Raw genomic sequence first — 27,618 nt, forward strand, 5'->3', positions numbered from 1 at the left:
TATTATTATTTAAATAATGGGCGGGGTATAAATAAGAAATAATAATAATAATAATAATAATAATAATAATAATAATAATTAGGGTTAATAATAATAATAATAATAATTTTGTTATCCCGTCCTCCTTGCACCCCCCCTCCAAAAAAAAAAAATACTCACCCCACCAGCTTCTTCAGGCAGTAGGCGCAGTAGCGGTGGCCGCACTGGGCCTGGAAGGGCCTCCGCAGCAGATCCTCGCACTCGGAACACAGGTACTTGCCCTGGGGCTCGGCCCTCAGGATCGCCTTGGGGAAGCCGGGAAGCGGGGGGTCCAGGGACCCGGGCGGGGGGCCGGATCCGGAGGCCGCCATGGGGGCAGTTGTGGGGGAAATCGGCGCCCTGGAAGGGAGTCAGAGTTTCGGGGTCAGGTATATTATTATTATTATTATTATTAGTAGTAGTAGTAGTAGTAGTAGTATATAGTTGTGGGGTCAGGTATATTATTATTATTATTATTATTAGTATTAGATTATTATTACTATTATTATTATTATTATTATTATTATTAGTATATAGTTTTGGGGTCAGGTATATTATTATTATTATTATTATTATTATTATTATTATTATAATATAGTTTTGGGGTCAGGTATATTATTATTATTATTATTAGTAGTAGTAGTAGTAGTAGTATTAGTATATAGTTTTGGGGTCAAGTATATTATTATTATTATTATTATTATTATTATTATTAATATTAGCAGTAGTAGTATATAGTTTTGGGGTCAGGTACATTATCATCATCATCATTAGTAGTATTAGTATTAGTATTAGTATTAGTAGTATTATTATTATTAGTATATAGTTTCAGGGTCAGTATATTATTATTATTATTATTAGTAGTAGTAGTAGTAGTAGTGTTAGTATTAGTATATAGTTTCAGGGTCAGGTATATTATTATTAGTAGCATTAGTATTAGTATATAGTTTCGGGGTCAGGTATATTATTATTATTAGTATTAGTATTAGTATTAGTATTAGTATTATTAGCATATAGTTTCAGGGTCACATATATTATTATTATTATTAGTATTAGTATTTTTAGTATATAGTTTCGGGGTCAGGTATATTATTATTAGTAGCATTAGTATTAGTATATAGTTTCGGGGTCAGGTATATTATTAGTATTAGTATTAGTATTAGTATTAGTATTATTAGCATATAGTTTCAGGGTCACGTATATTATTATTAGTAGCATTAGTATTAGTATTTTTAGTATATAGTTTCGGGGTCAGGTATATTATTATTATTATTATTATTATTATTATTAGTAGTAGTAGTAGTAGTAGTAGTACTAGTAGTAATATTAGCATATAGTTTCAGGGTCACGTATATTATTATTATTATTAGCATTAGCATTAGTATTAGTATATAGTTTCGGGGTCAGGTATATTATTATTATTATTATTATTATTATTATTAGTATTAGTATTAGTATTAGTATTAGTATTATTAGCATATAGTTTCAGGGTCACGTATATTATTATTATTAGTAGTAGTATTAGTATTTTTAGTATATAGTTTCGGGGTCAGGTATATTATTATTATTATTATTATTATTATTATTATTATTATTATTATTATTATTATTATTGCAAGGGGGTCAGGCTGGAGGACCTGGAGGGGTCCCTTCTGGCTTGAGCCTTTTAGGATTTTCTGTCTTTCCTCTCTATGATCCCCTAATATCGACCTGGAGGGTTCCCTTCCCTCTCTATGATCCCCTCATAACTGCCTGGAGGAACTAGAGAGGCCCCTTCCCTCTCTATGGTTGCTTCATAACTGCCTGGAGGACCTAGAGAGGCCCCTTCCCTCTCTATGGTACCTTGTAGGGGGTCAGGCTGGATGACCTGGAGGAGTACCTTCTGGCACGAGCCTTCTAGGATTCTGTACCTTCCGTCTCTATGGTCTCTTGTAAGGGGCTTTAACTAGATGACCTGGAGGGGTCCCTTCCCTCTCTATGATCCCCTCATAACCACCTCAATGTCCTAGAAAGGGTCCCTTCCCTCTCTATGATCCCCAATTAACCCCTTGCCAGACAAGGAGGGTCGGGGCTTCCCTACTGGCTCAACCCTTCTAGGATTCCGTGCCTCCCGGCTCTATGGTCCCCACCTAACCCCATGCAAGGGGGTCAGATTGGATGACCTGGAGGAGTCCCTTCCCTCTCTCTAATCCCCTCATAACTGCCTGGATGACCTAGAGTAGCTCTTTCTGGCTCTACCCTTCTAGGATTCTGCGTCTTTCCTCTCTATGATCCCCAATAACCGCCTGGAGGACCTAGAGAGGTCCCTTCTCTCTCTATGGTCTCTTGCAAGGGGGTCAGGCTGGAAGACCTGGAGGGGTCCCTTCTGGCTCGAGCCTTCTAGGATTCTGGGTCTTCCGCCTCTATGATCACCTAATACCCCCTTCCCTTCCCTCTCTATGGTCTCTTGTAACGGGGTCAGGCTGGATGACCTAGAGGGGTCCCTTCCCTCTCTATGATTCCCTAATAACTGCCTGGATGTCCTAGAGAGGTCCCCTCGTAACCGCCTGGAGGACCTAGAGAGGTCCCTTCCTTCTCTATGGTCCCTTACAAGGGGGTCTGGCTGGATGACCCTGGCGGGTTCCCTTCTAGGATTCTGTGTCCCCCCATGTCTATGGTCCTGTAATATGATTCCCTCCTAACCGCCTGGATGTCCTAGAGAGGTCCCTTCCCTCTCTATGGTCCCTTGCAAGGGGTTCAGGCTGGATGACCTAGAGAGGCCCCCTTCCCCCTCTATGGCCCCCTCGTAACCGCCTGGAGGACCTAGAGGGGTCCCTTCCCTCTCTATGGTCCCTTCCAAGGGGGTCAGGCTGGATGACCCTCGGGGGTGGGGGGTTCCCTTCTGGCTCGACCCGTCTCTATGGGCACCTCATAGCCCCTCGCCAGTGGGTCAGACTGGATGACCTGGAGGGGTCCCTTCCCTCTCTATCATCCCCTAGTAACCGCCTGGAGGACCTAGAGAGGCCCCTTTCCTCTCTATGACCCCCTCTAAACGCCTGTATGTACTAGATTCCCTATAAATCCCTTGCAAGGGGGGGTCAGGCTGGATGACCTGGAGGGTTCCCTTCTGGCTCAAGCCTTCTAGGATTCTGTCCCTTCTGTCTCTATGGTCCCTTCCCTCTCTATGATGCCCTCATAACCGCCTGGATGTCCTAGAGAAGCCCCTTCCCTCTCTATGATCCCCCGTCAGGGGGTCAGGCTGCATGACCTGGAGGGGACCCTTCCCTCTCTATGATGCCCTCATAACCGCCTGGTTGTCCTAGAGAGGCCCCTTCCCTCTCTATGATGCCCTCATAACCGCCTGGATGTCCTAGAGAGGCCCCTTCCCTCTCTATGATCCCCTGTCAGGGGGTCAGGCTGGATGACCCTCTAGGATTCTCTCCCTCCCGTCTCTACACTCTCCCTCAGAACCCTTCACCAGGGGGTCAGGATCACCTGGAGGGTTCCCTTCTGGCTCCAGCCTTCTAGGATTCTGGGCCTCCTGTCTCTATGATCCCCTAATAACCGCCTGGAGGAACTAGAGAGGTCCCTTCCCTCTCTATGGTCTCTGGCCAAAGGGGTCAGGCTGGATGATCTGGAGGGGTCCCTTCTGGCTCGAGCCTTCTAGGATTCTGGGCCTCCTGTCTCTATGATCCCCTAATAACCGCCTGGAGGAACTAGAGAGGTCCCTTCCCTCTCTATGGTCTCTGGCCAAAGGGGTCAGGCTGGATGACCTGGAGGGGTCCCTTCTGGCTCAAGCCTTCTAGGATTCTGGGCCTCCTGTCTCTATGATCCCCTAATAACTGCCTGGAGGAACTAGAGAGGTCCCTTCCCTCTCTATGGTCTCTGGCCAAAGGGGTCAGGCTGGATGATCTGGAGGGGTCCCTTCTGGCTCGAGCCTTCTAGGATTCTGGACCTCCTGTCTCTATGATCCCCTAATAACCGCCTGGAGGAACTAGAGAGGTCCCTTCCCTCTCTATGGTCTCTGGCCAAAGGGGTCAGGCTGGATGACCTGGAGGGGTCCCTTCTGGCTCAAGCCTTCTAGGATTCTGAGCCTTCAGTCTTGATGGTTCCCTATTCAACCCTTACACGGGGGTCAGGCTGGATGACCCTGGGGACTTCCCTTCTAGGATTCCGGGCCTCCCGTCTCCATGGTCCCCTCCTAACCCCTTGCAAGGGGGACAGGCTGGATGACCTGGAGGGGTCCCTTCCCTCTCTATGATACCCTACTATTCCCATGCAAGGGGGTACGATTGGAGGACCTAGAGAGGCCCCTTCCCTCTCTATGATCCCCTAATAACTAACTGGAGGACCTAGAGAGGTCCCTTCCCTCTCTATGGTCCCCTGCCAGGGGGTCAGGCTGGATGACCCTTGGGACTTCCCTTCTGGCTCGACCCTTCTAGGATTCCGCACCTCCCGTCTCTATTATCCTCTCCTAGCCCTTTGCCAGGGGGTCAGGCTGGATGACCCAGAGGGATCCCTTCCCTCTCTATGATCCTCTCCTAATGCCTAGCAAGGAGGGACAGGCTCGACCCTTCTAGGATTCTGTACCTCCCGTGTCCATGGTCCTCTAAAATTCCTTGCAAGGGGGGGTCAGGCTAGATGACCTGGGGGTCCCTTCCTTCTCTATGGTCCATTCTAACTGCCTGGAGGACCTAGAGAGGCCCCCTTCCCTCTCTATGGTCTCTTGCAAGGGGGGTCAGGCTGGATGACCGGGAGGGGTCCCTTCTGGCTCAAGCCTTCTAGGATTCTGGGCCTTCTATGGTCCCCTCATCACCCTTTGCTAGGGGGTCAGGCTGGAGGACCTGGAGGGGAATTCCCTTCTAGGATTCTGTGCCTCCTGTGTCTATGGTTCTCCAATATTCCCCTGCAAGTGGGTCAGGCTGGATGACCTGGAGAGGCCCCTTCCCTCTCTATGACCCCCTCATAACCCCTTTGCCAGACCCTCCGGGCTTCCCTTCTGGCCCGACCCTTCTAGGATCCTGTACCTCCTGTGCCCATGGTCCTCTAATATTCCCTTCCAAGGGGGTCCGGTTGGAGGACCTGGAGGGGTCCCTTCACTCTCTATGATCCTTCCAAGGGGGTCAGACTGGATGACCCTCGGGACCTCCCCCTGGCTCGACCCGTCTAGGATGCTGTACCTCCCATGTCCATGGTTCCCTTCCAAGGGGGTCAGGCTGGAGGACCTGGAGGGGCCCCTTCCCTGTCTATGATACCCTAATAGCTGTCTGGAGGACCTAGAGAAGCCCCTTCCCTATCTATGGTCCCCAAGGGGTTCCTTCCCTCTCTATGGTTCCCTTCCAAGGGGGTCAGGCTGGAGGACCTGGAGGATTCCCCTCTTGCTCGAGCCTTCTAGGATTCTGGGCCTTCCCTCTCTATGATCCCCTAATAGCCCCTTGCCAGGCCCTCGGGCCTTCCCTTCTGCCTCGACCCTTCTAGGATTCCCTACCTCCCATCTCTATGCTCCCCTCATAGCTCCTTGCAAGGCATTCCAGGCTGGAGGACCCTGGGGGCTTCCCTTCTAGGATTCTGTGCCTTCCGTCACCATGGTCCCCTCATAACCCTTCGCCAGGGGGTCAGGCTGGATGACCAAGAGAGGCCCCTTCCCTCTCTATGCTCCAACAGAACCGCCCTGAGGACCCAGAGAGGCCCCTTCCCTCTCTATGATCCCTGGCCAGGGGGTCAGGCCGGATGACCCTGGGACTTCTAGGATTCTGTACCTCCCGTCTCTATGCTCCCCTCCCCACCCTTCGCCAGGGGGTCAGGCTGGATGACCTGGAGGATTCCCTTCCCTCTCTATGATGCCCTCAAAACCGCCTGGATGTCCTAGAGAGGTCTCTTCCCACTCTATGGTTCCCTCATAGCCCCTTGCAAGTGGGTCAGGCTGGATGACCTGGAGGGTTCCCTTCTGGCTCCAGCCTTCTAGGATTCTGGGCCTCCTGTCTCTATGATCCCCTAATAACCGCCTGGAGGAACTAGAGAGGTCCCTTTCCTCTCTATGGTCTCTGGCCAAAGGGGTCAGGTTGGATGACCTGGAGGGGTCCCTTCTGGCTTGAGCCTTCTAGGATTCTGGGCCTTCTGTCTCTATGATCCCCTAATAACCGCCTGGAGGAACTAGAGAGGTCCCTTTCCTCTCTATGGTCTCTGGCCAAAGGGGTCAGGCTGGATGACCTGGAGGGGTCCCTTCTGGCTCGAGCCTTCTAGGATTCTGGACCGTCTGTCTCCATGATCCCCTAATAACCGCCTGGAGGAACTAGAAAGGTCCCTTTCCTCTCTATGGTCTCTGGCCAAAGGGGTCAGGTTGGATGACCTGGAGGGATACCTTCTGGCTCGAGCCTTCTAGGATTCTGGGCCTTCCGTCTCTATGGTCCCCTCAGAACCCCTTGCTAGGGGGTCAGGATGGATGACCTGGAGGGCTCCCTTCCCTCTCTATGGTCCCTTGCCAGGGGGTCACGTTCGATGTCCCTCTCTATGATCCCTCACAACCACCTGGATGTCCTAGAAAGGCCCCTTCCCTCTCTATGACCCCCTCATAACCCCTTGCCAGACCCTTGGGGGTTCCCTTCTGGCACGACCCTTCTAGGATTCTCTCCCTCCCTTCTCCATGGTCCCCCAATTAACCTCTCTCCAAGGGGTCAGGCTGGATGACCTGAAGGAGTCCCTTCCCTCTCTATGATCCCCTCATACCTACCTGTATGTCCTAGAGATGCCCCTTCTCTCTCTATGGTCCCCTCACAACCCCCGCAGGGGGGTCAGGCTGGATGACCTGAATGGGTCCCTTCCCTCTCTATGATCCTCTAGCAACATGCTGGACATCCTAGAGAGGTCCGTTCCCTCTCTATGATCCCTTGCCAGGGGGTCAGGCTGGATGACCTGGAGTGGTCCCTTCCCTCTCTATGATCCCTTGCCAGGGGGTCAGGCTGGATGACCCAGAGGGCTCCCTTCCCTCTCTATGCCCAGACCCTTGGGGCTTCCCTTCTGCCTCGACCCTTCTAGGCTTCTGTCCCTCCCGGGTCCACCTGGAGGACCTAGAGAGGCCCCTTCCCACTCTATACTCCCCTCATAGCCCCTTTGCTAGGGGGGGGTCAGGCTGGATGACCTGGAGGGGCCCCTTCCCTGTCTATGATACCCTAATAACTGTCTGGAGGACCTAGAGAGGCCCCTTCCCTATCTATGGTCCCCAAGGGGTTCCTTCCCTCTCTATGGTCCCTTCCAAGGGGGTCAGGCTGGAGGACCAGGAGGATTCCCCTCTTGCTCGAGCCTTCTAGGATTCTGGGCATTCCCTCTCTATGATCCCCTAATAGCCCCTTGCCAGGCCCTTGGGCCTTCCCTTCTGCCTCGACCCTTCTAGGATTCCCTACCTCCCATCTCTATGCTCCCCTCATAGCTCCTTGCAGGGCATTCCAGGCTGGAGGACCCTGGGGGCTTCCCTTCTAGGATTCTGTGCCTTCCGTCACTATGGTCCCCTCATAACCCTTCGCCAGGGGGTCAGGCTGGATGACCAAGAGAGGCCCCTTCCCTCTCTATGATCCCTGGCCAGGGGGTCAGGCCGGATGACCCTGGGACTTCTAGGATTCTGTACCTCCCGTCTCTATGCTCCCCTCCCCACCCTTCGGCAGGGGGTCAGGCTGGATGACCTGGAGGATTCCCTTCCCTCTCTATGATGCCCTCATAACTTCTTGGATGTCCTAGAGAGGTCTCTTCCCACTCTATGGTTCCCTCATAGCCCCTTGCAAGGGGGTCAGGCTGGATGACCTGGAGGGTTCCCTTCCCTCTCTATGGCCCCCTCCCAACCGCGTTGAGGACTCTTTCTGGGGGGCTCTTTCGGGGGGGGGGAGGCCCGACCCTTCTAGGACTGCGGGCCTCCCGTCTCTATGCTCTGTGAGGCCTGGAGGACCTAGAGCGACTCTTTCTGGGCCCCGACCCTTCTAGGACTGCGGGCCTCCCGTCTCTATGCTCTGTGAGGCCTGGAAGACCTAGAGCGACTCTTTCTGGGCCCCGACCCTTCTAGGACCCCGGGCCCTCCCGTCTCTATGCTCTATGGGCGCCTGGAGGACCTAGAGAGCCCCCTTCCCTCTCTATGGCCCCCTCCCCACCGCCTGCGGCGCTTTCTGGGCCCCGACCCGTCTAGGACTCCGGGCCCTCCCATCTCTATGCTCTACGGGCGCCTGGAGGACCTAGAGAGGCCCCCTTCCCTCTCTATGGTCCCCTCCCCACCGCCTGCGGCTCTTTGGGGGGCCACGACCCGTCTAGGACTCCGGGCCTCTCGTCTCTATGAGCGCCTGGAGGACCTCGAGAGACTCGCCCCCCAAGTCTCCCCCACTCACCGCGCCGCGCCCTCTGCCCGCCGGGCCGGAAGTGCTTCCTCAGGCCCCGCCCCTTCCGCCCCTCAGGCCTCGCTTCCCCCCTCGCGCTCCTTATAAGGAGCGAAGGGCGGTCGCTTCCCCCTCAAGCCACGCCTCCCTTCTCCTTAGAAGGCGCGTCGGGGGCGGGGCTTCCCTCAGGCCACGCCCTCCCTCTGACGTCACGCCGCCCCCGCGGCCTCTTTTTTCCCTTATAAGGCGCCAAGGGCGGCTCCTTCCCCCAAGCCCCGCCTCCCTTCGCCTTATCAGGAGGAAGCCACGCCCTCCCTCTGACGTCACGCCGCCCCGCGGCCTCTTTTTCCCTTATAAGGAGCGAAGGGCGGTCGCTTCCCCCAAGCCCCGCCTTCCTTCCGCCTTCTCAGGAGGAGGCCACGCCCCCTTGTCTGACGTCACGCCGCTCGGTTTCCCCCCTCAAGCCACGCCACCCTTCTCCTTAGAAGGCGCGTCGGGGGCGGGGCTTCCCTCAGGCCACGCCCTCCCTGTGACGTCACGCCTCTTGTTTCCCCTTATAAGGCGCGAAGGGCGGCTCCTTCCCCCAAGCCACGCCTCCTTTCTCCTTATAAGGAGCGGAGGGGCGGTGCTTCCCTCAGGCCACGCCCCCTTTTCTGACGTCACGCCGCTCGGCTTCCCTTCTCGCCCCGAATTTTCCTTATAAGGCGCCAAGGGCGGCTCCTTCCCCCCAAGCCACGCCTCCTTTCTCCTTATAAGGCGCGTCTAGGGAGGCCACGCCCTCTCTGTGACGTCACGCCTCTTTTTTCCCCTTATAAGGCGCCAAGGGCGGCTCCTTCCCCCCAAGCCACGCCTCCCTTCTCCTTATAAGGAGCGGAGGGGGCGGAGCTTCCTTCAGGCCACGCCCCCTTGTCTGACGTCACGCCGCCCGGCTTTCCCTCCCCTTCTCGCCCCGAATTTTGCTTATAAGGAGCTTTTCCCCCAAGCCACGCCTCCCTTCTCCTTATAAGGCGAAGGCCACGCCCCCTTCCCCCAAGCCACGCCCCTCCTCCTTAGAAGGCGCGTCTAGGGAGGCCACGCCCTCTTCCCTGACGTCACGCCGCTCGGCTTTCCCCCTTCCCCTCCTTCTAAGGAGCGAGAGGCGGAGCCTTCCTCTCAGGCCACGCCCTCCCTGTGACGTCACTCCTTTTTCCCTTATAAGGCGCAAAGGGCGGCGCCTTCCTCCCAAGCCACGCCTCCCTTCTCCTTATAAGGCGTGTCCAGGGCGGGGCTTCCTCTCAGGCCACGCCCTCCCTGTGACGTCACTCCTCTTTTTTCCTTATAAGGCGCGAAGGGCGGCTCCTTCTTCCCAAGCCACGCCTCCCTTCTCCTTATAAGGCGCCTTGGGGGCGGGGCTTCCTTCTCAGGCCACGCCCTCCCGGTGACATCACTCCTCTTTTTCCTTATAAGGCGCGAAGGGCGGCTCCTTCCTCCCAAGCCATGCCTCCTTTCTCCTTATAAGGCGCCTTGGGGGCGGGGCTTCCCTCCCAGGCCACGCCCTCCCTGCGAAGTCACGCCTCTTTTTTTCCTTATAAGGCGCGAAGGGCGGCGCCTTCCTCCCAAGCCACGCCTCCCTTCTCCTTATAAGGCGCCTTGGGGGCGGGGCTTCCCTCCCAGGCCACGCCCTCCCTGCGAAGTCACGCCTCTTTTTTTCCTTATAAGGCACGTCGAGGGCGGGGCTTCCCTCTCAGGCCACGCCCTCCCGGACCCCTAACCCCCAACCCAACTCGAAGGCCTGACCTCTAACCCGAACATAAACCCCTAACCTGACCTCTAACCCTGACCCCTAACTCGAACCCCCAACCCGAAGGCCTGACCTCTAACCCGAACACAAACCCCTAACCCCCAATACCTGACCCCCAACCTCAATGCCTGACCTCTAACCCTGACCCCTAACTCGAACCCCCAACCCGAAGGCCTGACCCCTAACCTTAACACAAACCCCTAACCCCTAAGGCCTGACCTCTAACCCTAACACAAACCCCTAACCCCTAATACCTGACCCCCAACCTCAATGCCTGACCTCTAACCCTGACCCCTAACTCAAACCCCCAACCCTAAGGCCTGACCCCTAACCTTAACACAAACCCCTAACCCCTAAGGCCTAACCTCTAACCCTAACACAAACCCCTAACCCCTAATACCTGACCCCTAACCTCAATGCCTGACCTCTAACCCTGACCCCTAACTCAAACCCCCAACCCTAAGGCCTGACCCCTAACCTTAACACAAACCCCTAACCCCTAAGGCCTAACCTCTAACCCTAACACAAACCCCTAACCCCTAATACCTGACCCCTAACCTCAATGCCTGACCTCTAACCCTGACCCCTAACTCGAACCCCCAACCCTAAGGCCTAGCCTCTAACCTGAACACAGACCCATGACCCCTAACCCTAATGTCTGACCTCTAACCCGAACGCAAACCCCTAACCCCCAGTGCCTGACCCCTAACCCCCAACCCGAAGGCCTGACCTCTAACCCGAAAACAAACCCCTAACCCCCAATACCTGACCCCCAACCTCAATGCCTGACCTCTAACCCTGACCCCTAACTTGAACCCCCAACCCGAAGGCCTGACCTCTAACCCTAACCCTAACCCCTAACACCAATGCCTGACCCCTAACCCCTCATGCCTGACCCCTAACCCTGACCTCTAACTCTAACCCCCAACCCTAACACAAACCCCTAACCCCCAGTGCCAGACCTCTAACCTTGACCTCTAACACAAACCCCTAACCCCTTTTACCTAAGCCCTAACCCCCATCCCCTGACCTCTAACCCCCAAGCCTAAGGCCTGACCCCTAACTCTAACCCCCCAACCCTATGGCCTGACCTCCAACCCCCAACCCAGAGGCCTGACCCCCAACCCTAACACAAACCCCTAACCCCTGACCTCTAACCCCCAAGCCTAAGGCCTGACCTCTAACCCTAACACAAACCCCTAACCCCCAACGCCTGACCCCTAACCCCCAAGCCTAAGGCCTGACCCCCAACCCTAACACAAACCCCGAACCCCCAATGCCTGACCCCTAACCCCCAAGCCTAAGGCCTGACCTCTAACCCTAACACAAACCCCTAACCCCCCAGTGCCTGACCTCTAACCCTGACCTCTAACTCGAACCCCCAACCCTAACCCTAACCCCTAACCCCCAGTGCCTGACCTCTAACCCTTGCCTCTAACGTGAACCCCCAAGCCAAAGGCCTGACCTCTAACCCTAACAGACCCATGACCCCTAACCCCTGACCTCTAACACAAACCCCTAACCCCCAATGCCTGACCTCTAACCCTTGCCTATACCTCTAACCCCCAACCCTAACACAAACCCCTAACCCCCAGTGCCTGACCTCTAACCCCCAAGCCTAAGGCCTGACCCCTAACCCCTGACCTCTAACCCTAACACAAACCCCTAACCCCCAGTGCCTGACCCCTAACCCCCAACCCTAAGGCCTGACCTCTACCCCTTAACCCCCAGTGCCAGACCTCTAACCCTGACCTCTAACACAAACCCCTAACCCCTTTGACCTGACCCCTAACCCCCAACCCAACGCTAATGCCTAACCTCTAACCCTTAACCCCCAGCCCTAACACAAACCCCTGACCTCTAACCCTTAGCTCTAACTCGAACCCCGACCCAAACCTAAGGCCTAACCCCTAACCCCTGACCCTAACACAAACCCCTAACCCCCAATGCCTGACCCCTAACCCCCAACCCTAAGGCCTGACCTCTAACCCTAACCCCTAACCCCCAATGCCTGACCTCTAACTCTAACCCCCCAACCCTAAGGCCTGACCTCTAACTCTTAACCCCCAATGTCTGACCTCTAACCCCCAAGCCTAAGGCCTGACCTCTAACCCTTAACCCCTAATGCCTGACCCCTAACCCCCAAGCCTAAGGCCTGACCTCTAACCCTTAACCCCTAATGCCTGACCCCTAACCCCCAAGCCTAAGGCCTGACCTCTAACACAAACCCCTAACCCCTAATACCTGACCCCTAACCCCCACCCCAAACCTAATGCCTGACCTCTAACTCTAGCCCCCAACCCTAACACAAACCCCTAACCCCCAATGCCTGACCTCTAACCCCCAAGCCTAAGACCTGACCTCTAACCCTTAACCCCCGATGCCTGACCCCTAACCCCCAAGCCTAAGGCCTGACCTCTAACACAAACCCCTAACCCCTAATACCTGACCCCTAACCCCCACCCCAAACCTAATGCCTGACCTCTAACTCTAACCCCCAACCCTAACACAAACCCCGAACCCCCAATGCCTGACCTCTAACCCCCAACCCAGAGGCCTGACCTCTAATCCTAACACAAACCCCTAACACCAATGCCTGACCCCTAACCCCTCATGCCTGACCCCTAACCCTTACCTCTACCTCTAACCCCCAACCCTAACACAAACCCCTAACCCCCAATGCCAGACCTCTAACCCTGACCTCTAACACAAACCCCTAACCCCTTTTACCTAAGCCCTAACCCCCAACCCCTGACCTCTAACCCTAACACAAACCCCTAACCCCCAGTGCCTGACCCCTAACCCCCAACCCTAAGGCCTGACCTCTAACCCTTAACCCCTAATGCCTGACCCCTAACCCCCAAGCCTAAGGCCTGACCTCTAACCCTAACACAAACCCCTAACCCCTAATACCTGACCCCTAACCCCCACCCCAAACCTAAGGCCTAACCCCTAACCCCTGACCCCTAACCCTAACACAAACCCCGAACCCCCAATGCCTGACCTCTAACCCCCAAGCCTAAGACCTGACCTCTAACCCTTAACCCCTAATGCCTGACCCCTAACCCCCAAGCCTAAGGCCTGACCTCTAACCCTTAACCCCTAATGCCTGACCCCTAACCCCCAAGCCTAAGGCCTGACCCCCAACCCTAACACAAACCCCTAACCCCTAATACCTGACCCCTAACCCACACCCCAAACCTAATGCCTGACCTCTAACTCTAACCCCCAACCCTAACACAAACCCCTAACGCCCAATGCCTGACCTCTAACCCCCAAGCCTAAGGCCTGACCTCTAACCCTAACCCCTAACCCCTAACCCCCAATGCCTGACCCCTAACCCCCAACCCTAAGGCCTGACCTCTAACCCTTAACCCCTAATGCCTGACCCCTAACCCCCAAGCCTAAGGCCTGACCTCTAACCCTAACACAAACCCCTAACCCCTAATACCTGACCCCTAACCCACACCCCAAACCTAATGCCTGACCTCTAACTCTAACCCCCAACCCTAACACAAACCCCTAACGCCCAATGCCTGACCTCTAACCCCCAAGCCTAAGGCCTGACCTCTAACCCTAACCCCTAACCCCTAACCCCCAATGCCTGACCCCTAACCCCCAACCCTAAGGCCTGACCTCTAACCCTTAACCCCTAATGCCTGACCCCTAACCCCCAAGCCTAAGGCCTGACCTCTAACCCTAACACAAACCCCTAACCCCTAATACCTGACCCCTAACCCCCACCCCAAACCTAATGCCTGACCTCTAACTCTAACCCCCAACCCTAACACAAACCCCGAACCCCCAATGCCTGACCTCTAACCCCCAAGCCTAAGACCTGACCTCTAACCCTTAACCCCCGATGCCTGACCCCTAACCCCCAAGCCTAAGGCCTGACCTCTAACACAAACCCCTAACCCCTAATACCTGACCCCTAACCCCCACCCCAAACCTAATGCCTGACCTCTAACTCTAACCCCCAACCCTAACACAAACCCCGAACCCCCAATGCCTGACCTCTAACCCCCAAGCCTAAGACCTGACCTCTAACCCTTAACCCCCGATGCCTGACCCCTAACCCCCAAGCCTAAGGCCTGACCTCTAACACAAACCCCTAACCCCTAATACCTGACCCCTAACCCCCACCCCAAACCTAATGCCTGACCTCTAACTCTAACCCCCAACCCTAACACAAACCCCGAACCCCCAATGCCTGACCTCTAACCCCCAAGCCTAAGACCTGACCTCTAACCCTTAACCCCCGATGCCTGACCCCTAACCCCCAAGCCTAAGGCCTGACCTCTAACACAAACCCCTAACCCCTAATACCTGACCCCTAACCCCCACCCCAAACCTAATGCCTGACCTCTAACTCTAACCCCCAACCCTAACACAAACCCCGAACCCCCAATGCCTGACCTCTAACCCCCAACCCAGAGGCCTGACCTCTAATCCTAACACAAACCCCTAACACCAATGCCTGACCCCTAACCCCTCATGCCTGACCCCTAACCCTTACCTCTACCTCTAACCCCCAACCCTAACACAAACCCCTAACCCCCAATGCCAGACCTCTAACCCTGACCTCTAACACAAACCCCTAACCCCTTTTACCTAAGCCCTAACCCCCAACCCCTGACCTCTAACCGCCAAGCCTAAGGCCTGACCCCCAACCCTAACACAAACCCCTAACCCCCAATGCCTGACCCCTAACCCCCAATGCCTGACCTCTAACCCCCAACCCAGAGGCCTGACCTCTAACCCTAACACAAACCCCTAACCCCCAATGCCTGACCCCTAACCCCCAATGCCTGACCTCTAACCCCCAACCCAGAGGCCTGACCTCTAACCCTAACACAAACCCCTAACCCCCAATGCCTGACCTCTAACCCCCAAGCCTAAGGCCTGACCTCTAACCCTAACCCCTAACCCCCAATGCCTGACCTCTAACCCCCAACCCTAAGGCCTGACCCCCAACCCTAACACAAACCCCTAACCCCCAATGCCTGACCTCTAACCCCCAACCCAGAGGCCTGACCACTAACCCTAACACAAACCCCTAACCCCCAATGCCTGACCCCTAACCCCCAAGCCTAAGGCCTGACCCCCAACCCTAACACAAACCCCTAACCCCCAATGCCTGACCTCTAACCCCCAAGCCTAAGGCCTGACCTCTAACCCTAACACAAACCCCTAACCCCCAATGCCTGACCCCTAACCCCCAAGCCTAAGGCCTGACCTCTAACCCTAACACAAACCCCTAACCCCCAACCCCTGACCTCTAACCCCCAAGCCTAAGGCCTGACCTCTAACACAAACCCCTAACCCCTAATACCTGACCCCTAACCCTGACCTCTAACTCGAACCCCCCACCCTAACGCCTAAACTCTAACCCTAACACAAACCCCTAACCCCCCAGTGCCTGACCCCTAACCCTGACCTCTAACTCGAACCCCCAACCCTAACCCCTAACCCCCAGTGCCTGACCTCTAACCCTTGCCTCTAACGTGAACCCCCAACCCAAAGGCCTGACCTCTAACCCTAACAGACCCATGACCCCTAACCCCTGACCTCTAACTCTAACACAAACCCCTAACCCCTCATGCCTGACCCCTAACCCTAACCTCTACCTCGAACCCCCAACCCTAACACAAACCCCTAACCCCCAGTGCCTGACCTCTAACCCCCAAGCCTAAGGCCTGACCCCTAACCCCTGACCTCTAACCCTAACACAAACCCCTAACCCCCAGTGCCTGACCCCTAACCCCCAACCCTAAGGCCTGACCTCTACCCCTTAACCCCCAGTGCCAGACCTCTAACCCTGACCCCTAACTCGAACCCCTAACCCCTTTGACCTGACCCCTAACCCCCAACCCAACGCTAATGCCTAACCTCTAACCCTTAACCCCCAGCCCTAACACAAACCCCTGACCTCTAACCCTTAGCTCTAACTCGAACCCCGACCCAAACCTAAGGCCTAACCCCTAACCCCTGACCCCTAACCCTAACACAAACCCCTAACCCCCAATGCCTGACCCCTAACCCCCAACCCTAAGGCCTGACCTCTAACCCTAACCCCTAACCCCCAATGCCTGACCTCTAACTCTAACCCCCCAACCCTAAGGCCTGACCTCTAACTCTTAACCCCCAATGTCTGACCTCTAACCCCCAAGCCTAAGGCCTGACCTCTAACCCTTAACCCCTAATGCCTGACCCCTAACCCCCAAGCCTAAGGCCTGACCTCTAACCCTAACACAAACCCCTAACCCCTAATACCTGACCCCTAACCCCCACCCCAAACCTAATGCCTGACCTCTAACTCCAACCCCCAACCCTAACACAAACCCCTAACCCCCAATGCCAGACCTCTAACCCTGACCTCTAACACAAACCCCTAACCCCTTTTACCTAAGCCCTAACCCCCAACCCCTGACCTCTAACCCCCAAGCCTAAGGCCTGACCCCCAACCCTAACACAAACCCCTAACCCCCAATGCCTGACCCCTAACCCCCAATGCCTGACCCCTAACCCCCAAGCCTAAGGCCTGACCCCCAACCCTAACCCTAACCCCTAACCCCCAATGCCTGACCCCTAACCCCCAACCCTAAGGCCTGACCCCCAACCCTAACACAAACCCCTAACGCCTGACCTCTAACTCTAACCCCCAACCCTAACACAAACCCCTAACCCCCAATGCCTGACCTCTAACCCCCAAGCCTAAGGCCTGACCCCCAACCCTAACACAAACCCCTAACCCCTAACTCTAACCCCCAACCCTAACACAAACCCCTAACCCCCAATGCCTGACCCCTAACCCCCAAGCCTAAGGCCTGACCCCCAACCCTAACACAAACCCCTAACCCCCAACCCCTGACCTCTAACCCCCAAGCCTAAGGCCTGACCCCCAACCCTAACACAAACCCCTAACCCCCAACCCCTGACCTCTAACCCCCAAGCCTAAGGCCTGACCCCCAACCCTAACACAAACCCCTAACCCCTAATACCTGACCCCTAACCCCCACTCCAAACCTAATGCCTGACCTCTAACTCTAACCCCCAACCCTCACACAAACCCCTAACCCCCAATGCCTGACCCCTAACCCCCAAGCCTAAGGCCTGACCCCCAACCCTAACACAAACCCCTAACGCCTGACCTCTAACTCTAACCCCCAACCCTAACACAAACCCCTAACCCCCAATGCCTGACCCCTAACCCCCAAGCCTAAGGCCTGACCCCCAACCCTAACACAAACCCCTAACCCCTAACTCTAACCCCCAACCCTAACACAAACCCCTAACCCCCAATGCCTGACCCCTAACCCCCAAGCCTAAGGCCTGACCCCCAACCCTAACACAAACCCCTAACCCCCAATGCCTGACCCCTAACCTCCAAGCCTAAGGCCTGACCCCCAACCCTAACCCTAACCCCTAACCCCCAATGCCTGACCTCTAACCCCCAACCCAGAGGCCTGACCTCTAACCCTAACACAAACCCCTAACCCCCAATGCCTGACCCCTAACCCCCAAGCCTAAGGCCTGACCCCCAACCCTAACACAAACCCCTAACGCCTGACCTCTAACTCTAACCCCCAACCCTAATACAAACCCCTAACCCCCAATGCCTGACCTCTAACCCCCAACCCAGAGGCCTGACCTCTAACCCTTAAGGTCAGGCATTAGGGGTGAGGGGTTTGTTAGGGGTCAGGCCTTAGAGTTGGGGGTTAGGGGTCAGGCATTGGGGGTCAGGGGTTTGTTAGGGGTCAGGCCTTGGGGGTTAGGGGGTTCAAGTTAGAGGTCAGGGTTAGAGGTTAGGCATTGGGGGTCAGGGGTTTGTTAGGGGTCAGGCCTTAGGGTTGGGGGGTTCGAGTTAGAGGTCAGTGTTAGAGGTCAGGCATTGGGGGTCAGGGGTTTGTTAGGGGTCAGGCCTTAGAGTTGGGGTTAGGGGTCAGGCATTGGGGGTCAGGGGTTTGTTAGGGGTCAGGCCTTAGAGTTGGGGGTTAGGGGTCAGGGATTGGGGGTTAGGGGTTTGTTAGGGGTCAGGCCTTAAAGTTGGGGGTTAGAGAACAGGCATTGGGGGTCAGGGGTTTGTTAGGGGTCAGGCCTTAAAGTTGGGGGTTAGGGGTCAGGCATTAGGGGTTAGTTAGGGGTCAGGCCTTAGAGGGGGGTTAGGGGTCAGGCATTGGGGGTCAGGGGTTTGTTAGGGGTCAGGCCTTAGAGTTGGGGGTTAGGGGTCAGGGATTGGGGGTTAGGGGTTTGTGTTAGGGGTCAGGCCTCAGAGTTGGGGGTTAGGGGTCAGGCATTGGGGGTTAGGGGTTTGTGTTAGGGGTCAGGCCTCAGAGTTGGGGGTCAGGCATTGGGGGTCAGGGGTTTGTGTTAGGGTTGGAGGTCAGGCTTAGGGGTTGGTTAGGGGTTAGAGCTTAGGCCTCAGGGTTGGGGGTCAGAGCTGAAGCGTTCCCTCTCTCTGCCCCACACTTTCAAGTTGCCCCACACTTTCCCCACATTCAAGTTGGGGAATCCTAGAGCTGGGGGGAGCCGTGGGTCATCCACCCCACCCCACGGATTGTGCATTTGGGAGCCTTCTATGGGTCATCCAGCAGGATCCCAAGGTGCATCTAGGGGGAATTCTGTGGGTCATCTAGGGTAGCCTCCAAGGCTCATCTAGGGGGGCTTCTATGGGTCATCTAGGGGGAATTCTATGGGTCCTCTAGGGTGGCTTCCAAGGCTCATCTATGGGTAATCTAGGGGGGCTTCTAAGGGTGATATAGGGGGACTTCTATGGGTCATCCAGCAGGACCCCAAGGTGCATCTAGGGGGCTTCTATGGGTCGTCTAGGGGCAGTTTTAGGGGTCATCTAGGGCAGCTTCCAAGGCTCATCTAGGGCTAATTCTATGGGTCCTCTCAGGGGGCTTCCAAGGCTCATCTATGGGTCATCTAGGGGGCATCTATGGGTCATCTAGGGCAGCTTCCAAGGCTCATCTAGGGCTCATCTAGGGCTGCTTCTAAGGCTCATCTATGGGTCATCTAGGGCAGCTTCTAAGCCTCATCTAGGGGGGCCTTCTATGGGTCATGCAGTAGGACCCCAAAGTCCATCTAGGGCAGCTTCCAAGGCTGATCTATGGGGCTTCTATGGCTCATCTCGGGGGAGCTCTATGGGTCATCTAGGGGGACTTCAATGGGTCATCTAGGGCAGCTTCCAAGGCTCATCTAGGGGTAATTCTATGGGTCCTCTCAGGGGGCTTCCAAGGCTCATCTATGGGTCATCTAGGGGGGCTTCTATGGGGCATCTAGGGGGGGTTCTATGGGTCATCCAGCAGGACCCCAAAGTCCATCTAGGGCAGCTTCCAAGGCTCATCTAGGGGGAATTCTATGGGGCATCTAGGGGGACTTCTATGGGTCATCCAGCAGGACCCCAAAGTCCATCTAGGGCAGCTTCCAAGGCTCATCTAGGGGGAATTCTATGGGTCATCTAGGGGGACTTCTAAGGGTGATCTAGGGGGACTTCTATGGGTCATCCAGCAGGACCCCAAGGTGCATCTAGGGGGCTTCTATGGGTCATCTAGGGCAGCTTCCAAGCCTCATCTAGGGGGACTTCTATGGGTCCTCTCAGGGGGCTTCCAAGGCTCATCTATGGGTCATCTGGGGGGCTTCTATGGGTCCTCTCAGGGGGCTTCCAAGGCTCATCTATGGGTCATCTAGGGGGGCTTCTATGGGTCGTCTCAGGGGGCTTCCAAGGCTCATCTATGGGTCATCTAGGGGGGCTTCTATGGGTCATCTGGGGGGCTTCCAAGGCTCATCTAGGGCTCATCTAGGGGGGCTTCTATGGGTCATCTGGGGGGCTTCCAAGGCTCATCTAGGGCTCATCTAGGGGGGCTTCTATGGGTCATCTAGGGAAGCTTCCAAGGCTGATCTATGGGGCTTCTATGGGTCCTGTAGAGCGACCTCTATGGGTCTTCTAGGGGACTTTCTATGGGTCATTCAGCAGCACCCCAAAGTCCATCTAGGGGGAATTCTATGGGTCCTCCAGCAGGACCCAAAGGTCCATCTAGGGCAGCTTCCAAGGCTGATCTATGGGGACTTCTATGGGTCATCTAGGGGGACTTCTATGGGTCCTCCAGCAGCACCCCAACGTCCATCTAGGGTCAACTTGGGGGGATTCTATGGGGCTTCTAGAGGTCATCTAGGGCAGCTTCCAAGGCTCATCTAGGGGGCTTCTATGGGTTCTGTAGGGCGACCTCTATGGGTCCTCTAGGGGGACTTCTATGGGTCCTCCAGCAGCACCCCAACGTCCATCTAGGGGGCTTCTATGGCTCATCTTGGGGGGCTTCTATGGGGCTTCTATGGGTCATCTAGGGGGACTTGTATAGGTCATCTAGGGCAGCTTCTAAGGCTCATCTAGGGGGCCTTCTATGGGTCATCTAGGGCAGCTTCCAAGGCTTATCTATGGGTCATCTAGGGCAGCTTCCAAGCCTCATCTAGGGGGACTTCTATGGGTCCTCCAGCAGGACCCCAAAGTCCATCTAGGGCAGCTTCCAAGGCTCATTTAGGGGGCCTTCTATGGGTCATCTAGGGCAGCTTCCAAGGCTGATCTATGGGGATTTCTAGGGGTCATCTAGGGGCAGTTCTATGGGGCTTCCATGGCTCATCTAGGGAGCTTCTATGGGTCATCTAGGGGGGCTTCTATGGGTCATCTAGGGCAGCTTCCAAGCCTCATCTAGGGGGATTTCTATGGCTCATCTCGGGGGAGTTCTATGGGGCTTCTATGGGTCATCTAGGGGCGCTTCCAAGGCTCATCTATGGGTCATCTAGGGCAGCTTCCAAGCCTCATCTAGGGGGCCTTCTATGGGTCATCTAGGGGCGCTTCCAAGGCTCATCTATGGGTCATCTAGGGCAGCTTCCAAGCCTCATCTAGGGGGGCTTTTATGGGTCCTTCAGCAGCCACCCCAAAGTCCATCTAGGGTGACTTCCAAGGCTCATCTAGGGCAGCTTCCAAGCCTCCTCTATGGGGAATTCTATGGGTCCTCTCAGGTGATTTCTATGGGTCCTCTAGAGCGACATCTATGGGTCTTCTAGGGGGACTTCTATGGGTCCTCCACCAGCACTCCAAAGTCCATCTAGGGCAGCTTCCAAGGCGCATCTATGGGTCATCTAGGGCAGCTTCTAAGCCTCATCTAGGGGGCCTTCTATGGGTCCTCCACCAGCACCCCAAAGTCCATCTAGGGGGAATTCTATGGGTCCTTCAGCAGGACCCCAAAGTCCATCTAGGGCAGCTTCCAAGGCTCATTTAGGGGGCCTTCTATGGCTCATCTCGGGGGAGTTCTATGGGGCTTCTAGGGGTCATCTAGGGCAGCTTCTAAGGCTCATCTAGGGGGAATTCTATGGGTCACCTAGGGGGACTTCTATGGGTCATCTAGGGGGACTTCTATGGGGCATCTAGGGGGAGTTCTATGGGTCATCCAGCAGGACCCCAAAGTCCATCTAGGGCAGCTTCCAGGGCTGATCTATGGGGATTTCTAGGGTCCATCTAGGGGCAGTTCTATGGGTCATCTAGGGGCAGTTCTATGGGGCTTCCATGGCTCATCTAGAGAGCTTCTATGGGTCATCTAGGGCAGCTTCCAAGGCTGATCTATGGGGATTTCTAGGGGTCATCTAGGGGCAGTTCTATGGGGCTTCCATGGCTCATCTAGGGAGTTTCTATGGGTCATCTAGGGCAGCTTCCAAGCCTCATCTAGGGCAGCTTCCAAGGCTGATCTATGGGGATTTCTAGGGGTCATCTAGGGGCAGTTCTATGGGTCATCTAGGGGCAGTTCTATGGGGCTTCCACGGCTCATCTAGGGAGCTTCTATGGGTCATCTAGGGGGGCTTCTATGGGTCATCTAGGGTAGCTTCCAAGGCTGATCTATGGGGATTTCTAGGGGTCATCTAGGGGCAGTTCTATGGGGCTTCCATGGCTCATCTAGGGAGCTTCTATGGGTCATCTAGGGCAGCTTGCCGGGCTGATCTATGGGGATTTCTAGGGGTCATCTTGGGGGAGTTCTATGGGGCTTCTAGGGGTTATCTAGGGCAGCTTCTTAGCCTCATCTAGGGGGGCCTTCTATGGGTCCTCCAGCACCACCCCAAAGTCCATCCAGGGGGAGTTCTATGGGTCCTCCAGCAGGACCCCAAAGTCCATCTAGGGCAGCTTCCCGGGTTGATCTATGGGGATTTCTAGGGGTCATCTAGGGGCAGTTCTATGGGGCTTCCATGGCTCATCTAGGGATCTTCTTTGGGTCATTTAGGGGGACTTCTAGGGGGGCTTCTATGGGGCATCTAGGGGGACTTCTATGGGTACTCCAGCAGCCCCCCAGGCGCCCATCGAGGGCAGCTTCCCCGGCCGATCTATGGGGCTTCTGTGGGTCCTGCAGAGCGACCTCTATGGGTCCTTCTATGGGCCCTCCAGCAGCCCCCCAGGCGCCCATCTAGGGCAGCTTCCCCGGCCGATCTATGGGGCTGTAGAGCGACCTCTATGGGTCCTTCTATGGGTCCTCCAGCAGCCCCCCAGGCGCCCATCTAGGGCAGCTTCCCCGGCCGATCTATGGGGCATCTCTGGGTCCTGCAGAGCGACCTCTATGGGTCCTTCTATGGGTCGTCCAGCAGGACCCCAAAGTCCATCTAGGGCAGCTTCCAGGGCGGATCTATGGGGATTTCTAGGGGTCATCTAGGGAGCTTCTATGGGTGATCTAGGGGGACTTCTATAGGTCATCTAGGGGGGCTTCTATGGGGCATCTAGGGGGACTTCTATGGGTCCTCCAGGAACCCCCCAGGCGCCCATCTAGGGCAGCTTCCCCGGCCGATCTATGGGGCTTCTGTGGGTCCTGCAGAGCGACCTCTATGGGTCCTTCCATGGGCCCTCCAGCAGCCCCCCAGGCGCCCATCTAGGCAGGACCCCAAACTCCATCTAGGGCAGCTTCCAAGGCTCATTTAGGGGGCCTTCTATGGGTCATCTATGGCAGCTTCCAAGGCTGATCTATGGGGATTTCTAGGGGTCATCTAGGGGCAGTTCTATGGGGCTTCCATGGCTCATCTAGGGAGCTTCTATGGGTCATCTAGGGGGGCTTCTATGGGTCATCTAGGGCAGCTTCCATGGCTGATCTATGGGGATTTCTAGGGGTCATCTAGGGGCAGTTCTATGGGGCTTCCATGGCTCATCTAGGGAGCTTCTATGGGTCATCTAGGGGGGCTTCTATGGGTCATCTAGGGCAGCTTCCATGGCTGATCTATGGGGATTTCTAGGGGTCATCTAGGGGCAGTTCTATGGGGCTTCCATGGCTCATCTAGGGAGCTTCTATGGGTCATCTAGGGGGGCTTCTATGGGTCATCTAGGGCAGCTTCCATGGCTGATCTATGGGGATTTCTAGGGGTCATCTAGGGGCAGTTCTATGGGGCTTCCATGGCTCATCTAGGGAGCTTCTATGGGTCATCTAGGGCAGCTTCCCGGGCTGATCTATGGGGATTTCTAGGGGTCATCTTGGGGGAGTTCTATGGGGCTTCTAGGGGTTATCTAGGGCAGCTTCTTAGCCTCATCTAGGGGGGCCTTCTATGGGTCCTCCAGCACCACCCCAAAGTCCATCCAGGGGGAGTTATGGGTCCTCCAGCAGGACCCCAAAGTCCATCTAGGGCAGCTTCCCGGGTTGATCTATGGGGATTTCTAGGGGTCATCTAGGGGCAGTTCTATGGGGCTTCCATGGCTCATCTAGGGATCTTCTTTGGGTCATCTAGGGGGACTTCTAGGGGGGCTTCTATGGGGCATCTAGGGGGACTTCTATGGGTACTCCAGCAGCCCCCCAGGCGCCCATCTAGGGCAGCTTCCCCGGCCGATCTATGGGGCTTCTCTGGGTCCTGTAGAGCGACCTCTATGGGTCCTTCTATGGGTCCGCCAGCAGCCCCCCAGGCGCCCATCTAGGGCAGCTTCCCCGGCCGATCTATGGGGCTGTAGAGCGACCTCTATGGGTCCTTCTATGGGTCCTCCAGCAGCCCCCCAGGCGCCCATCTAGGGCAGCTTCCCCGGCCGATCTATGGGGCGTCTCTGGGTCCTGCAGAGCGACCTCTATGGGTCCTTCTATGGGTCGTCCAGCAGGACCCCAAAGTCCATCTAGGGCAGCTTCCAGGGCTGATCTATGGGGATTTCTAGGGGTCATCTAGGGAGCTTCTATGGGTGATCTAGGGGGACTTCTATAGGTCATCTAGGGGGGCTTCTATGGGGCATCTAGGGGGACTTCTATGGGTCCTCCAGGAACCCCCCAGGCGCCCATCTAGGGCAGCTTCCCCGGCCGATCTATGGGGCTTCTGTGGGTCCTGCAGAGCGACCTCTATGGGTCCTTCTATGGGCCCTCCAGCAGCCCCCCAGGCGCCCATCTAGGCAGGACCCCAAAGTCCATCTAGGGCAGCTTCCAAGGCTCATTTAGGGGGCCTTCTATGGGTCATCTAGGGCAGCTTCCAAGGCTGATCTATGGGGATTTCTAGGGGTCATCTCGGGGCAGTTCTATGGGGCTTCCATGGCTCATCTAGGGAGCTTCTATGGGTCATCTAGGGGGGCTTCTATGGGTCATCTAGGGCAGCTTCCATGTCTGATCGATGGGGATTTCTAGGGGTCATCTAGGGGCAGTTCTATGGGGCTTCCATGGCTCATCTAGGGAGCTTCTATGGGTCATCTAGGGGGACTTCTATGAGTCCTCCAGGAACCCCCCAGGCGCCCATCTAGGGCAGCTTCCCCGGCCGATCTATGGGGCTTCTGTGGGTCCTGCAGAGCGACCTCTATGGGTCCTTCTATGGGCCCTCCAGCAGCCCCCCAGGCGCCCATCTAGGCAGGACCCCATAGTCCATCTAGGGCAGCTTCCAAGGCTCATTTAGGGGGCCTTCTATGGGTCATCTAGGGCAGCTTCCAAGGCTGATCTATGGGGATTTCTAGGGGTCATCTAGGGGCAGTTCTATGGGTCATCTAGGGGCAGTTCTATGGGGCTTCCACGGCTCATCTAGGGAGCTTCTATGGGTCATCTAGGGGGGCTTCTATGGGTCATCTAGGGCAGCTTCCAAGGCTGATCTATGGGGATTTCTAGGGGTCATCTAGGGGCAGTTCTATGGGGCTTCCATGGCTCATCTAGGGAGCTTCTATGGGTCATCTAGGGGGGCTTCTATGGGTCATCTAGGGCAGCTTCCAAGGCTGATCTATGGGGATTTCTAGGGGTCATCTAGGGGCAGTTCTATGGGGCTTCCATGGCTCATCTAGGGAGCTTCTATGGGTCATCTAGGGGGGCTTCTATGGGTCCTCCAGCAGTACCCCAAAGTCCATCTAGGGCAGCTTCCAAGGCTGATCTATGGGGATTTCTAGGGGTCATCTAGGGGCAGTTCTATGGGGCTTCCATGGCTCATCTAGGGAGCTTCTATGGGTCATCTAGGGGGACTTCTATAGGTCATCTAGGGGGGCTTCTATGGGGCATCTAGGGGGACTTCTATGGGTCCTCCAGCAGCCCCCCAGGCGCCCATCTAGGGCAGCTTCCCCGGCCGATCTATGGGGCTTCTGTGGGTCCTGCAGAGCGACCTCTATGGGTCCTTCTATGGGCCCTCCAGCAGCCCCCCAGGCGCCCATCTAGGCAGGACCCCAAAGTCCATCTAGGGCAGCTTCCAAGGCTCATTTAGGGGGCCTTCTATGGGTCATCTAGGGCAGCTTCCAAGGCTGATCTATGGGGATTTCTAGGGGTCATCTCGGGGCAGTTCTATGGGGCTTCCATGGCTCATCTAGGGAGCTTCTATGGGTCATCTAGGGGGGCTTCTATGGGTCATCTAGGGCAGCTTCCAAGGCTGATCTATGGGGATTTCTAGGGGTCATCTAGGGGCAGTTCTATGGGGCTTCCATGGCTCATCTAGGGAGCTTCTATGGGTCATCTAGGGGGGCTTCTATGGGTCCTCCAGCAGTACCCCAAAGTCCATCTAGGGCTGCTTCCAGGGCTGATCGATGGGGATTTCTAGGGGTCATCTAGGGGCAGTTCTATGGGGCTTCCATGGCTCATCTAGGGAGCTTCTATGGGTCATCTAGGGGGACTTCTATAGGTCATCTAGGGGGGCTTCTATGGGGCATCTAGGGGGACTTCTATGGGTCCTCCAGGAACCCCCCAGGCGCCCATCGAGGGCAGCTTCCCCGGCCGATCTATGGGGCTTCTGTGGGTCCTGCAGAGCGACCTCTATGGGTCCTTCTATGGGCCCTCCTGCAGCCCCCCAGGCGCCCATCTAGGGCAGCTTCCCCGGCCGATCTATGGGTCGCGCTATCTCCCTCCCTCCCTCTCTCTCTCTCTCTCTTTTTTCCTCTTTTTTTCCTTCTTTCTTTCCTTCCTCCCTTCGCCGTGCGCGCTCCCGCTTCGCGCAGGCGCCCTGGCCCTCCCTCGGCGCAGGCCGCGTCCCTCGGACCCCCAAGCCAGCCCCCCAACCATGAAGGAGACCCCCAGCCCCCCATCCTCGGGGGAAGGAGAGGGGGAAGGAGAAAAAGGAGAAGAAAAGGAAGAAGGAGGAAAAGGAGGAGAGGAGGAAGCGAAGCAGCAGGTCAGGCCCGCCCCACCTTTCCCCGCCCCACATCCCCCCCCGCGCCCCCCAAAAGCCTGGCCCCACTTTCTAGACGGCACCCCCATATCTCTGCCGCTTGCTATGGGGCTGGCTTGGGGGGCCGGGCTTCCTGCCCCCCCTTTGCAGACTCCGCCCTCTTTTTGCGGGTCTTTCCGGCGACCCCCAAGTGCCTGACTGCCCCACACCTGAAGCGGCACCCCGATTCTGCCCCTAGATGCTTTCTATGGGGCAGATTTGGGGGGAGAGGCTTGCAAGGGATGGTTTGGGGGGGCCGGGCTTCCTGCCCCCCTTTGCAGTCTCCGCCCTCTTTTGGGGGGGTCATTCCGGCGACCCCCAAGTGCCTGACTGCCCCACACCTGAAGCGGCACCCCGATTCTGCCCCTAGATGCTTTCTATGGGGCAGATTTGGGGGGAGAGGCTTGCAAGGGATGGTTTGGGGGGCGGGCTTCCTGCCCCCCTTTGCAGACTCCTCCCTCTTTTGGGGGGTCATTCCGGCGACCCCCAAGTGCCTGACTGCCCCACACCTGAAGCGGCACCCCGATTCTGCCCCTAGATGCTTTCTATGGGGCTGGTTTGGGGTCGCTCGGCTTCCTGCCCCCCTCTTTCCGCCACCCCCACTTCCAGACCTCAAACTCTTTTTGGGGGTCCTCCCCATACATTCCGGAGACCCCCAAGTTCCTCCCCCTACGTAGCACCCCGATTCTGCCCCTAGCTGCTTTCTATGGGGCAGATTTGGGGGGAGAGGATTGCAAGGGATGGTTTTGGGGGGCCGGGCTTCCTGCCCCCTTTGCAGACTCCTCCCTCTTTTGGGGGGACCCCTAAGTCATGCCAGTGACCCCCAAGTCCCTCACTGCTCCCTCCCTCCAAGCAGCACCCCATAGACGCTTTCTATGGGGC

The 27,618-nt window shown here is 56.1% G+C and overlaps 2 protein-coding genes and 1 long non-coding RNA gene across 4 annotated transcripts in view; 1 reads left to right on the forward strand and 2 right to left on the reverse strand.

The window, feature by feature from the left end:
• The window catches only part of LOC309333340 (TNF receptor-associated factor 2-like), a gene marked incomplete at its 3' end in the record, with an annotated part of 18,949 nt that extends 18,551 nt beyond the window's left edge, over positions 1-398 (reverse strand). Inside the window, exon 1 of the mRNA XM_081846712.1 lies at positions 160-398. Within this exon, the coding sequence (XP_081702838.1) occupies positions 160-350 (191 nt within the window). The 5' untranslated portion in view covers positions 351-398. The remainder of the gene's footprint in view (positions 1-159) is intronic.
• A 1,413-nt stretch (positions 399-1,811) lies between these two features.
• Positions 1,812-6,047, reverse strand: LOC309334300. Of its 2 annotated transcripts, none has more exons than XR_014152995.1 (3): positions 5,757-6,047; positions 4,929-5,024; positions 1,812-1,830 (listed from the first exon to the last, which is right to left on the reverse strand). It is a non-coding gene; the product is annotated as an uncharacterized lncRNA (long non-coding RNA). The 2 variants fall into 2 exon arrangements; XR_014152996.1 differs by lacking the exon at positions 1,812-1,830 and adding an exon at positions 2,690-2,768.
• A 20,493-nt stretch (positions 6,048-26,540) lies between these two features.
• The window catches only part of LOC309334321 (zinc finger protein 618-like), a 57,244-nt gene continuing 56,166 nt past the window's right edge, over positions 26,541-27,618 (forward strand). The window contains exon 1 of the mRNA XM_081848570.1: positions 26,541-26,700. Coding sequence (XP_081704696.1) covers positions 26,590-26,700 — 111 coding nt within the window. The 5' untranslated portion in view covers positions 26,541-26,589. The remainder of the gene's footprint in view (positions 26,701-27,618) is intronic.

Source organism: Podarcis erhardii, assembly GCF_964252035.2.
Source record: "Podarcis erhardii genome assembly, chromosome: Z".
Lineage (NCBI taxonomy): Eukaryota > Metazoa > Chordata > Lepidosauria > Squamata > Lacertidae > Podarcis > Podarcis erhardii.